Consider the following 14,981-nt stretch of genomic DNA (forward strand, 5'->3'; position numbering starts at 1 on the left):
AGAGACTGTAGGTTTTATTCTCTTTCTTTTAATTATTTCACTAAAATCCTCCAAATTTCCATATTACTAATATCTCTACCTTCATATAATTTTGTTTCAATATTAAATGATCAATTAAAGCACTCTCTCTAAGCACCTGGAGAAAAGCAACAGAATAAATATTACAGTAGAGACCCAAAGAAGTATTTGGTAATGCCAAGAAAATTTCAGTAGCTATTGGTAATCAGTAGGATATAACAGAAATCGCCCTGTTTTAGAAGTGATGAAAACTCAATCAACTGATTTTAAGCATCAATTACTTTCTATTAGGTTAGCTTTCCACATCTCAAAAATAAGATTGATGTGTTCTGCTATTTTTGCATCATTTTCAATACAAACATTCTACAAAATCTTCACTTTTATATCACCCATATTTAAGTGAGAGGGTGTTAATATTCGAATGGGATTTGAGCAAGACGTAGCTGTGCCTTATGTCATGTCAGCTGATGATAAATATTGATGCTGGAATTTTCCTGGGTCAGTCATGTTAAAATCTCCCCTAGGCTTCAAGGCCAGCTTCATGAATTCTCATATCAGCAACTTCTGCAATTCCCATGTAACACCAGAAGATAAACTCTGTTCTCTGAACATCCATGTATAAAACAATGCATCATCTTATGATTCTTATGATTGGCATAGCAAAGTGAAAATACATCAGCACCAGATTTAGCCCAACTTGAAGCTGCATATTCAAAGATAGAGCTTTTCCTGGCCAAAGATACTTTGGTCAGAAATATATAAACAGTGAACACCAAGCTATCATCTTGCAAGTAATATATATGCTCATGAATCTCTAGCTACAAATAAAAATATCAGCTAAAACTACCCCCTTCTCGTAAATGAATAAAAAACAGCAATTACAAGATTTGCCTATGGCCATGAAATGAAGTGGGGCTTGTCTCAGAATTAAAATGCCTACCATCAGCCTTTGAGTACAAAGTTAATTCCCCTATACAAGACTGCAGCAAAAATAAATCCAGCTGGAGAAAAGGCATACAAGACAGAAAATAATAGTCAGCTGCAGTCTCTTTGGATCCAAAGTACAAAATACTCAAGTACGTGTTTCCAATCCCTTCATTCTCTCCTGTAATGATTGCAGCTAATCCCTACCAGCCAAATGTTAGTTCTTCAACTGTGGTGATCAATAGACTAGATTAGCTGTGGAAACCCTCCATCCATATTACCCTTGCTTTCCTTTCCAGATGGAACTTTCATTCACTAGAGTGGAGGCAAGCATGTGAGGTTTTTCCTTCCATACACAAATATAAACTCATTAAATGCCAAGATTGTCACTTGAGAATTTACACGTGCACGCACACACACACACACCTCAAGGAACATACCTGTAGATTTAATAAAACAGCACCAACCCTCATGGCTTCACTAATTTCAAGGCTATACATCAGCTGTGGGAAGCGAGGAGGGCTTTGATTATTTGGTGGAAGCACTTCAATGTACACAGTGCAGATGGAGTGCCTGCAGAGAAAGAGAGGCAAACAACATGGTTACGAATCTGCATCACATTTAATGTTAGACTGCATTGTTTATTCACTTGTTGGGTTTACTGGAGAAAAATATTTCCAAATTTTATGAAAAATAATAAAGTCAAAATGAAAGGATAGAAAAATAAAACTACCACCAAAGTATAATGGTGCTATGAAATCATCTCAGTAAAAGTAATTGCCTCCAGTATCTGTTTTTCCTACTTAGATTAACAGTGTGAATTAAAATGGAATAGCTATATAAATAAAGCTAATAAATTAACTTGCCTTGACTTTTGACTTTGTTTTTAATGCTTCTCTAATAGCAAAATCATCCTGTAAACATCTGGTAATAAGAGCTGTCCTTGGGGTTTTTTTTCCTGTTAAACCAGCAGAGGGAGTATTGATTAAAATAACACACACACAAAATTACGGGCTGTGTTTTATCCGTTCTGTTGCTGACATCAATGGCTTACTGTAAGTGTATCTTAGGAGTCAGGATCATAAGGAATCCTACGTAAAATAGTTGCAAACAAAACTAAATATGTTTTAAAATCTTCTCTAAAAAGCAAAATATGATAAGCTAGGAATCAAATTTAATAAAGCCCTTATATTAACAGGAGCTTTTCTTAAAGGACAAGATACCTTATCATTATAAGGAAAAAAACTTAGCATTGACATAGTCAACTTTTTTGATATCTCTGAACTTTGAAATTTTTATAAAACAAAAGCTGAAGAAGCATGTTAGTCAAGGTTTCTAAGGTGGAAACATTGGCTGAAATATATCAATGAAATCTGAAAATTTATAAGGTTAGCCCTCTATTGTGAAAAAACATGTGTACACACACACACACACACATATATACACAAATATATACACATACATATATACACACATGCATACATACATTTTATACAAACATACCACCACTGCCTAAGATGTATGCTTTGAATTTAACAAAGTCATGATTTAGTTCAAAACACATTTGTTACAATTTCCATTTGGGGATGAGAATATTTATTTATTTATTTATTTATTATTTATTTATTTATTTATTTATTTATTTATTTATTTAAAATAGAGAGTCGCTCTGCAAGCCAGGCTAGAGTGCAATGGCATGATCTCTGCTCATTGCAACCCCTACCCCTGCCTCAACCTCCCAAGTAGCTGGGATTACAGGCCTGTGTCACCATATCCGGCTAATTTTTGTATTTTTAGTAGAGATGAGGTTTTGCCATGTTGGCCAGGCTGGTCTCGAACTCCTGACCTCAGGTGATCCACCTACCTCAGCCTCCCAAACTGCTGGGATAACAGCCCTGAGCACCGCGCCTAGCCTAGAAACATCTTAAAGTAGTCCCAAACTCTTTATGACATGCTTCAATTAAAAGACATGGTCACCAAAAATATTTGAGTTTATTAACTAAACCATTCTACTCTTCAAAACCTTTTAAAAGAAATTCAGCCCGGGCGCTGTGGCTCACGCCTGTAATCCCAGCCCTTTGGGAATCAGGTGGATCATAAGGTCAGGAGATCGAGAGCATCCTGGCTAACACGATGAAACCCCGTCTCTACTAAAAATAGAGGGAAAAAAAAAAAAAATTAGCCGGGCGTGGAGGTGGGCACCTGTGGTCCCAGCTACCCAGGAGGCTGAGGCAGGAGAATGGCGTGAACCCAGGAGGCGGAGCTTGCAGTGAACCAAGATCGTACCACTGCACTCCAGCCTGGGTAACAGAGCCAGACTCCGTCTCAAGAAAAAAAAGAAAAAAAAAAAAACGAAATTCAGAACACGGGAACTAAAATTTCGTTTTAGAGCTTGTCACTTTATAATATACCTAAATTCAAGTTGTTTTTGAGCTTATCATCAGTAGATAGATAACAATAGAATAGTAAGCATAAAAGCTACCATGACTTTAAAAAATTTCATGGTCAGGCGCGGTGGCTCACGCCTGTAATCTCAGCACTTTGGGAGGCCAAGGCGGTCGGATAATGAGGTCAGAAGTTCAAGACCAGCATGACTAACATAGTGAAACCCCATCTCTACTAAAAAACACAAAAATTAGCTGGGTGTGGTGGCCTGTAATCCCAGCTACTCAGGAGGCTGAGGCGGGAGGGAGAATTGCTTGAACCCGGAAGGTGGAGGTTGCAGTGACCCGAGATCACGCCATTGCACTTCAGCCTGGGCGACCAGGAGAAACTCTGAGTCAAAAAAAAAAAAAAAACCTCATACCTACATTTATCATGATATTGTTCTAAAGTAATCTCACTTTAAATTGAAATATTTTAAACTTTTGTAATTAGTTAAAATATCTGTATTCATTTCTGCCTCTGATTTTATCTATTTAGTATCAAAATTTGTCAATAAAATTAATCAGATATTTCTTAAATGGATTCAAACAGATGATGAAATGTTGCTTATATAATTATTAATGTGAACACGAAACAATGGGAAGTTACAAAATTTATAGTATACTGCAAAGATTCCCACTTCCCATGTTGTGAGAACAAATGAATTGTCATTTTGAGGTAGACCTAACATCCTGCCAGGTGGTGATCTGACCCCAGAAGCAGCAGCCCCAAGATGTAAAACATTTTCCCTGATATTACCCTCGAAGATCTTGGCTTATTTTAACGTCTGTTGTTGATCAAGTTTTTAAAACATTTTATGAATCTCTTCTCTTTCTTTTCTGTGATAGTACATTCTCTATGCATAACAAGTCCTACGACACTATTGGTAATAACAGTAGGTGAGTGATGTTGAACACAGAATTTGTAACCAGATATTCCTGAGTTAGAATTTTGGTGCTGCCCTCAGTGATCTAGAGCAAATCACTTCTTTCAGTTTCATTATTTCCACATAATAAATGTAAATAATAATAACATCTAAGGTCATGATAAAGATTAAATAAGTTTATATATTTATATATAAGTACATGTATACATATATATGAAACATACTTTTATAATTTGTTATTAATAAATTACTCAAAATAAGGCTTAAGGTTACTTATTCTACTTTATGAATAGTGTAAACAATCTTGCATTTTCCTTAGTTACATCCTTTATAATACTGTAGATATTTTAATTGAATCCTTTCACTTGGCTAAATTCCTACAAAGGCATGATACTCCTTCACCCCTCCCCAGCATGGGGTATGTTGGTGTTAGAATTTGAGCATGTTGTCTCATAATCTTTAGGGTAGGATACAAGAATCTACAATTTTTACAAATTTCCAAGGTTCTACTTATAGAAACTAGAATTTGAAGGCCACTGCTTCAGAATCTCATGAAAAGCACAATATGTAGACTCACCTGGTTTTCTTTTAATTACCTCAGGATAAAACTCTATAAACTCACCTAACGTCTTCAATAACCCTGGATCCAAGAGACTTCCTCAATGTTTTAACTTTTTTTTTTTTTTTTGACCTGGAACATATCTATACTGCAGATTCGAAGCTTTCTTACAAAAGCTAGGCCCCTTTCTGCTTCTGTATGCTTTAGATCTTCAGTTTACTGGTCAATAATACTTTATAGAGGTTTTACAAGAATATCAGTGTCTTAAGGCTTCTGAAAGCATAAACTACACTTATCATACTTTTTTATTTCTTTATTTCTTTCCCTTTCATTATCTTCCCATTTTAGAGGGCTAAAATGTGACAATACTACAATAAGGACCTTAAACTCGTATGAGGCACTTGGATATTTGTCACAGAGAAGAAAACTTTAAAATGCTGAAACAAAGAGGACTCTAGACCCAGACAGAACACAGAGACAAATTTTAGCCCAACAGGACCATCTCCTTGATCTGTCCTTACTCCTTTGCTTCTTCTGTTCTTTTCCACAATAATTCAAAAGCTAGAATTGCTAATTATGTTTTTCTCCGTTATTGGGTGTGAATCTTAGTTATTTGGAGGAGATCATATCTCAAGGTCTTGCATTTTTCATCTGCAACATCCTGGCATATCCCTACAATGTGTTTAAATAAGCACCAGGCTTCTTGTGGGTTATTGCCTTTTAAAATGCTATCTCCTTTTTATCCCTGATGTCAGCACAGTGTCAGAGTTAGCTTTCCTAAAATTGAATACCAATAGTATTAACAATAAAATAATAGCGTTTATGCTGTAATAAATAGTAGTAATTCAACAGCATCATTTAAGCACTTACTAAAATAGGGCAGTCACTATATAAATAAAAATACTTTATGCAAGCATTTTGTATTCACATTTTATAGCTAGTACTAAATGCATAACTAAATGCATAGTACTGAGAATATATATGAGACAAATTTTATTTTTGTAATATAGCCAGAATGATGTAGATAAATCTCCATTTCTAAAAATGAACATCATAAAGCTTTATTATATTTCATCTGGTAATAAAGGTCAAAGTAGAACAAAAGAGGTAATATATTTCTTATATACTCTTGAAACCTACCCAATAGTCCCATAAATAGTTTTTTGTTTGTTTGGTTTTTGATAAACATAGAAATTGACGCTTCTGATCTTAAAGCTTGAAACTTACATTTGTTTTATCTGAGCTCCTTTCTCAGGAAACAACCTTCAGGCCACCCAAAAAAAAGTATCAAAGAACTGAAACTCACCAGATCACCACATCCAATGTCACACCCCTCAATTGTCACACCCCTCAATCGTTATGATTGTTTCCTTGCCCCTCCCTAGCTCCTGTTTTCTTACACATTAACTTTTCTTTCCTGCTATGTAAACACTAATTTTAGTCAGTCAGTGAGTTGAATTTGAGATTGTTACCCATTTCCTCAGCTACAGCACTGGATTAAAATCTTCTTTGACAACAATTATTGTTTCAGTGATTGGCTTTTTGTATTACCAGCAGCATAATCTAAACTGAACCCTTAGTGTTCCTGTGACAGATTTTGGTTACCTGACAGGCACACATTGCTTGTGTCTTGGTGGCCTTGAGCCGAGTGTCTCAGAAGGCCTCCTAAGCAGTTGCCCACCTGATTTTCACTGGAGGTGTTTCAGTTTCTTTCTGGCCTAACAGCAGCTACCCCCAACTACATTCCTGATTGTCTAGTCAGAACAGCATTTGAAATTTGACATCAGCATCCAGATAGGTGAGTGTCAGTTCCTTTGTGGTCCTGGACAGCAGGATACCCTCCTCTCAGTTTGAGAATTTTTTAAAGAATTTTTTATTTGTAGGTTGAACAAGCCCAAATGACTGAGAGTGGGAATCACCCTGTGTTCATATGGACACTTTTTGGGGATTTCAGTATGAACGCTCTTTGGGGGCTTGCTTGTAACTGTGGTGTGTGTGTATGTGTAAGCAAGTGTGTATCTTTTGTGGGTACCAGACAGTGGGATTGGCTCCTCTCAATTTGAGAAATTCCTAAGAAATGTTCGTTTGTGGGTTGATCAAGCCCAACCAATAGAAAGAATAAGCACCCCAACTGTTTCAGTTTGGACACTCTTAGGGCTCATTTGTTGTTTCAGCAGTTGGATTGTGTTGGTGATTGTGTGTGTTTGATATAGTCAGAGGAAAGTAGAATTCAGTAAACTCACTTTCCTTAAACACGGTTTGACTCCAGTATTCTTTGGAATCTGGAGTTTGCTATAGAATGGGAAAGAGTGACAGAGTTCCATGTATCCAGGCTTTTGCACTACTGCTCTAACCGCAGTTGGGCCTGGTCAGTATGTGATGTTCTTTTGTGTCTCTTGTGGTGCTGATTGGTCCCAATGTTCTTTGGAGTCTGGGGAGGTTTAGCCTTTAAAAATAAAACTGCCATGAAAACTGTTCTACCCAAAATGTTGATTCACAGCCTTCACTGGATTACCTATTGGGGTAAAGAAAGTGTGGCTATGTAAACCAATGAGTTTGTATTGCTATATCATGGCTAGAGTTCTAAGGTAAAATGGATTGGATTTTTATGTGTGTTTATATGTGTCTTAATGTGTTTATGTTCATATATTATGGGTCATTTTTTTTTGTCTATGAAATTGGTTTATAAATAAAAGAGTACACATAAAATAAGTAAGCCCAAAATATTTTTCAAGTTCAGATGACTTAAGTAAACCACAATAAACAAGCTGGCTTTAAAATTTTTGATAAAATAAAAAAAGAAATGTCTTTAGAATTGTCAGCATACATTTTTGTCTGGGTTTTATATATGGCTCTGCTATATATAATTGAGGTGTCATGGTTTGGCATAGAAGGTTATAAAACTATAAACCCAGCCAAAATAAAATGATCTTGGTTTGTGTACCTTCTTTGACAAATGAGACTAATTGCATGTTCTTAGCTGATTCTTGTGAGTTATTGGCAAAAATACCTATATATTTAATTTTAAGATTTAGTTGAGGACCTGACATTCACCAGCTATTAAAAAAAGGCATAGTGAACAAGGAAACAGCTAACTTTAAATGATGGTGTCTAAATATTTCAGTTTTCAGAGTAATCTAGATAAACTATTAAAATGAATCAAGTATTTGTAAATTGAATAAATGTTGTAGGTAAACTTTTTGTGTAATTAAAAAATTTTAAATTGTTTTTGATGCTCATTGGGTGTCTGGGTCATTTCCAGTTAAGAAAAAGTTATGGGGAAACATATTTCTAAAAACTGTGGAATGGATCTCATCTGTAAAATGTTAATATCTGATAGCCCAGAAATTCTTGCTTCTCAGGTGTTCACTAAAACTTTATTCTCTAAAATTTAAGGCTACTAAGGATAAAAATTCTAAAGAAGATGTGTTTTTATTGAGAACAAATCATTTTGTCTAGTTCAGAAGTTATCTAAATGTTAATTCAAATTATGGGCTTGAAATGGTTACTTAATGAAACAAGGTAGAAGAAAACCAGTAAGTAGAAGAAAAAGAGATGTGAAAAAAATGATAGATATGAAAATACATTTTTGGTAAGGAAGGTGATAATGAAAAGAAAATTTTATAACAAAAGCTTTTGTCTGATGAATGTTTGTCCTAAATTAAAATAACTGGTTATTAAAAATAGAAAAGAAAGAAAATCTAGGACAAAACAGAAAGTCCAGGCATATCATGGATGGTCTGTGTAAGTCATATGCCATTTTTCTGGTTTCTCTGTGTGTCTACCTTCATGCCCATACAAAGAAAATATAAAGTTGTAAAAGCTTAGATAATAAAATATCCTTTGAAACTTGATAAAAATTGGAATACTTTGGCTAATTAACATTGTTCATAGTTAAAGCTGATATCTTAATGAAGGTAAAATATAAATTATTATAAAGAAATACATTAGCAGTTTGGCAATTTTTTAAATATAGTTAAGTCCAAAGCTGAATGTAACATGGAGTCAAATTTCATAGTATATTTGCTATTCTGCATCACACTCCTGAAGTGAATTTCTTAATTACAGAAAATATATAATGGTACTGCTGGACTTAAAGACAGTAAATATCAGAAAACTGAATCAGGAATAAAATATTCATGAGGTGATTTTTTTTTTGGCTCTGGGTAACACTTTAACCCGAGGTAAATTAAGTAGAAGAAAAATTGAGGGTTGGAATACTGTTTGTTTATTTTTGCTTCTTTTTTTTTCATGAGACAGAATCTTGCTCTGTTACCAGGCTGAAGTGCAGTGGCACGATCTCGGCTAACTGCAAACGCTGCCTCCTGCGTTCAAGTGATTCCCCTGCCTCAGCCTCAGTCCTCAGCTGGGACTACAGGTGCTGCCACCACACCTGACTAGCTTTTTGTATTTTAGTAGAGATGAGGTTTCACCATGTTGGCCATGATGGTCTCAATCTCCTGATCTCGTGATCCCCTCTCCTCTGCCTCCCCAGGTGTTGGGATTACAGGAGTGAGCCACTGTGCCTGGCCTATTTTTGCTTCTAATTTTCATTTATTTGCTGTTTGTTCTACTTATACATACAAATATATACACATATTTATATTTATACATATACATGTATGTATACATATATGTATATATATTTGTATACATATACATATATATAAAACTATTGATGCTATTTAGTTTCTAATGGAAAGATTTTATTTGGTTCTATGAATGGTCATTTTGTTTTCTATGTATCCCCAACAATTTATCATTTGCTCTATTTATTGAAAGTTCCTAAACTACCTTTGTCAAGCTTCAAAACATTGATGAAGGACAGCAGCCATTTAAATCTGACTGTTTTTTCTTACCTCTGATTATATTGCTAGCTATGATAACTTTAAGGTTCCTGGCAAAAATCACATAAAAGACTTATTTTTATAAGTTCTAAACAAAAATAGTACATTACATATTTTGTCATTTGGAAAAGTAGATGAGAATAGAAGTGTTTAAATGATGTTTATTTCCAAGGTAATTCAATTCAATCAATAATTTGAGTTAGTTCAGATCCTTTCCTTTAATGAAGAAAAACTGTGATATGGTTTCAAAGTTTTAATGTTCAGGAAAGACTGGGCTTTTCTTTAAGGAAATTTTTAATTGGGATTTCTCTCAAACTACTTTAGTTTTGTTTATCATTATTAACATTAAGTGACACTCAACTGAATTAAGCAGTAATTACTTTAAAAAGTGTGATACTTTGTTGTAATTTTTGATCCAAATCCATTTATCTCTGATGGGCATTCATGTGGTACTTGAAAACAAAATATGTACTAATGTTGCACTGGTTTGAAGACTTCAGTGGTGAAAGTTACTTAATTAGTTGTAAGTACTGTATCCAGAAGTGAATCTTAGAAATGTATAATGATGGTCTTTTCAATACCTAAAGAGAAATTATTGTGTGGTTTTCACTTTGTCCTTGCTTTGTTGTGTAGTATTTAAGTGAAATGAGATTTCTTATCTTTATTCTGAATTTCCAAAACTGATATTTGCATTTGCCATTTTTCAATAATGGAAAAAAACAACAACATTAGTTGCCTTACTTTGAAAAGTTTGGCAAAGGACATATCAAAACTTTGATGCTTTTGGTCACAGTTCTGTCACTGAAATGCTAACCATTAGAAACATGGAATGAGTAACCTAACTACTTTAACACAGTGGTTAGAAGTGCTGTAAGTAGTATATGTTAAACTCCAAACCACTGTGTTTTAATTTGTGACATAATAGAATAATAGGCTTTCTGTAGTGTAAATATCCTATTAACTAATCCTTGTGCTGTTAACTTACAGGTCTTTGAATCCTGGGTCTGAAGAAAGCACTGACTTCTGTTAAATTTTGAGCACTGATACCAGTCAAAGTCTCATCTTCAGACACAGGAGAAGGTGACAATCAAAATGAACTGCTTTCACGAGACACAGGGCCAGAAATTAAAACTATTCAATCCCTGTAGACCCAGGAAGTATTGTGGAAGCTGTGGGTGTGTGAGATGGTAAGGGGCAATTTTGAGGGATAAACTTAGTTCAGAGTTTCTGTAAATTAAACATTAATATCAAAAGCACAATCATGCAAGGCCAGTGTCTGGGCCTATGTGTCAGAATAACAGGGTTTTCTTGGAGCGTTGATCTACTCTTTAATGGGTAATCATAAAAGGCTATAAGAAGTTTGTGAAAATCTTATAGTCAGACTGATTAAAATTAGATAGATTTGTATATAAGATTTTATTAAAATTAGATTTAACATTAATAATATACCATACAAAGATAAAATTTGGTTTTCTCATTTGAACAAAAATTTCATGTAAGGTATTTTTATTCACTTCTTGAGGAAACTGCAGGGAAAAAAATGGAGAGGTGAGAGACAGAATTAGTTGGCCTCATGCTGTCTTAAGTTTTAGGTCTTATTGCTTAAGAAACAGTCACCTCTCTATCAAAAGGTAAATGTTTTTGTTTTATTATTTTGGCTAAATAAGTGAATATTTTACAGTGACCTGTGATCATATTTTATGTTATCAAGTGTCTTAAACCTTTTATATTTGACAGAATTTCCAATAGCAAAATTTCAAGTTCTAAATTCAGTCTTTTTGACCTCATACTAACCTTTTTGGGTATTAGTTTCCCTGACGTTCAAGAGAGACATATAAGGCTTATTAGGCTTAGTTGTTATGTTAGAATTATAAAGGAGACATTGTCAAATCTGAGGTGATGTTAAGCTTCCTTTATTTAATATTTACAGGGATGGGTTATTAATTGAGGATTTTATGAGATTCCTAAAATTCTGATATGTCAATACGTGTTGTCAGCAATAATTATGATTATTATGTTAAATTGTTGTATGTCACAGAAATAACCAAATTTCTTTATCTGCTGTGTCTTTATGGCTGTCTTAAGGCTTTTGTCATCTACAATTATTATTTTGCTTTGATCCTTCTCAAAAAATGACTTATAATCAGCTACAGTCCAGGGCTTGCTTCTTTGGTGGAGTTTGTGAAAAGAACTTTTGAATGCAGGTTACTGATAACTTTGGAGATTGTGCCATTGGGTTAGAGAGGAAAATTCCAGGGTACTAATTTAAAGGCTGATGTGTTCATAAAGATTGTTAACCCAGTATTAAGCAGGGCAAGAACTGATTGCATGGACTAAACTAATGAAGGACTGAAATAATTTTTGTCGCTTTTATCTTTGAAATATTGCTGATTTTTTTGTTTTATTCTTCAGAGTCTGGATAACTTTTTAGAGCTATTTATAACCTATAAAGTTATGCTTTGAGTTTATTAAGTAGAGAATACTTTTGTAAACAGAATTTGAGGCATATTTTTTCTCTGCCTAATTTCTCCAGAATAGTATTCTTAATTGATGGTGATGTGTTTGTTTGCATACATTTAATAACAACATGTTTTCTTGTACAATGGGGACACAATTGGAGGAAGTGGTTATTTTCTCAGGGCTTTGACTGAAATGGCCTTGTGAAAGGTTCCAGCCAAGCCAATGTAGGACCTATATAAAAAATGATTCTTGTGGCACTTTGGGTGGTTAATCAGGCTAAGCATATGGGCCTGAAGCTTATTTTGAAAGTAGATTTGTCCTGCTATGACTTGCCTTTGTTGGAAGTTGGGGGCTGAGGAAAGAAATACTGAGCTTCAGAAGAAAATGACACTGTTAGATTAGCCTTTGATTTCTGGGTGACCATGAAATCACCTGTAGTATAACGCTGCCCATGATGCCCCTCCTCAGCATTAAGCAGCCAGAAAGATTGATAACCAAATTCCCCATGATTGAGGAACTGATAATTAGAAAGGGGGGACTGAAACCAAACAAATAGTCCCATAGATCACTTTTTTTGATAAACATAGAAATTCATCCTCTGGTCTTAAAGCTTGAAACTTACATGTTTTATGTGAGTTCCTTCCTCAGAAAACCACTTGCAGCCTCTCAAAAAAGTATTAAAGAAATGAAACACACCAGATCACCATATCCAGATGATGAGATGCTAGACCCCTCATCCATCGTGACTGCTTTCTTGCCCCTCCCTAGTTCCTAGTTCCTATTTTTTTACACATTGTTACATTTTTTCCCTGCTATATATACCCATAATTTTAGTTGATCGGTAAAATGGATTTCAGACTGATCTCCCATCGCCTCAGCTGCAGCACCCAAGCCTTCTTCCTTGGCAATAACTGCTCTGTCAGTGATTGGCTTTCTGTGTGGTGAGCAGCACGACCTAGACTGAAAACTTGGTGTTTTGGTAACACTCTTATAATCGAAAAAGATCCTTAAAACAATCTAATTTGATTCTTATTTTACAAAAGAGAATTTTAAAATGGAAAAATTTAGCTCACTGAATCAAGATTATAAAATTAATTAACGAGGGCAGATAAATACAAGGCTTCTGAATTCAAAATCTGCTTTCCATTTTTCCCTACATCCTAGAAGAACAAATGTATAAAATAAATTGGAGAATTTTTACTTATCTATGTGTGAATATAAAACACTTTTTTTTGTAATAAAGGGTGTTACCTTACAGGAAGTCATAAATAATTTCAAGTCTGAGGTTGTTCCTGGCTTATAGATGATTGTATTATCTTATTATTTTCTATTAAATATGTCAATATGTGCTATGAGGAGTCTATTTGTAATTCTGCATTTCTAGCTTGTTTCTAAGATGAAGATTACAGATATTTATATTGCTTTTTCTGGTAGCTATCAGACAGAGAAATTATTGCTTTTGTTTTCCTTTGTCTTCCACCAATATTGCACTAGAAAAGCTATATTTACAGTTCAATGTTCACAGATTCTATTCTCTTATTTTGGAAGTACATATAGAAATCTACAGGAGCAAAAACTTCAAACTGAAAACCAACATAGGAGGAAGGAAAAAACTTTTCAAGAGAAGTTACAGGGGCAGAGATTTCAGATCCAAGATGTATTTACATATAAATACCACAGAACATTAACAGACAGAGGAAAACTCACATGTCAATTTACAGAGCATTGAAGAAAATAAATGTATGTTTTGTGGAACTAAAGAGAAGGGTATAAGCGAAGCGGTAGTAGGAGTTAAGGCTACAGAGGTGGGATTCATGGACTATACCTGTTGATAGAAACTTCATCTTGACAATGAGGCTCAGTTGGTAGAGTTTAAGTTTAAGTTTGGTCAGAGTGACTGCAAGATGGGAGATGCCTTAAACCTCTTATTGGATATAAAGTCAATGTGAAGTTTGACAGGAGTACTGTTGAAGTGAATGTCAGACAGGTAGGAAATAAACTCTTCCAAGTGTGACTTTCCACTATGTAGATGGCAATAGGATATGAGGTTAGAAAGAAGAAAAGTTATTGAGAAGAGACCTATCATCTGTCGATGACAGCAAGGAGGGGTAATGGGCATTATAATTATTTTTTGACATGAGATTCAAAGGAAAACAAACTATTAAGGAGGAGGAAATCTAGTTTAAAAATATAAATGAGAATCTAATACTCCACCAACCATATCTCTGTGATTAATGATGATCACACACCCTGCAAAGTTTAGTTACAGTCCTTCTGTCAAGCTTGCTGGACCTGGTGTAATATTGAGTTAGCTGATTCTTGAGATTTCCTTTTTTGTTGTTGTTGTTTTTTGAACTAATGTTGGTAAATTGTATCTTTTAAAAGAATCATCCATTTCTGTTTTCAAATTTTGCATACCTTTAAGCAAAGTTGTCTCCTATGAATCTTACTTTTTTCTATTTCTATGTAGTTTCCTCATTAGATTTTATTGTGTAGTTTTACTCGTTCTTTTTTTCTTGATTAGCTTAGATAGTATTTTATCCAATTAATTACGTCTTTATTTTTGTTGTGTCTTTCCAGAGAACCAAATTCAGACTCATTTATTTGTTTTATACATGTTTATAATACATTCATGTTTGATATCATACTTATTAACTATTTTGGGGGATTTCTTGTGTTTTTATTTGTTTCTTTCATGAAGTATTATGACAACTATACCAAATCTTGATAGGATTTCTCAAAAAGAAAAGTACAGGCTAATTTTATTAAATAAAATATCAGCAAGCATATAATATCAGCTTATTTCAAGAGAAAAAAAATTATGTCCTAATATAATCTATACCATGGATGCAAAATAGATCCA

General features: G+C 34.3%; 1 protein-coding gene across 14 annotated transcripts in view; it reads right to left on the bottom strand.

Moving 5' to 3' along the window:
* Positions 1-14,981, bottom strand: part of PCDH15 (protocadherin-related 15) — a 1,021,780-nt gene that overhangs the window by 336,442 nt on the left and 670,357 nt on the right. For 13 of the 14 annotated variants that reach the window (XM_011938778.1, XM_011938777.1, XM_011938779.1 and 10 more), the window contains one exon: positions 1,383-1,515. The exons of the other annotated variant lie outside the window; for it this stretch is intronic. In XM_011938778.1, the coding sequence (XP_011794168.1) occupies positions 1,383-1,515 (133 nt within the window). The remainder of the gene's footprint in view (positions 1-1,382; positions 1,516-14,981) is intronic. 14 annotated transcript variants of the gene reach the window in all.

The sequence above is a fragment of the Colobus angolensis genome, unplaced genomic scaffold (genome assembly GCF_000951035.1).
Source record: "Colobus angolensis palliatus isolate OR3802 unplaced genomic scaffold, Cang.pa_1.0 Scaffold177, whole genome shotgun sequence".
Taxonomy (NCBI): domain Eukaryota; kingdom Metazoa; phylum Chordata; class Mammalia; order Primates; family Cercopithecidae; genus Colobus; species Colobus angolensis.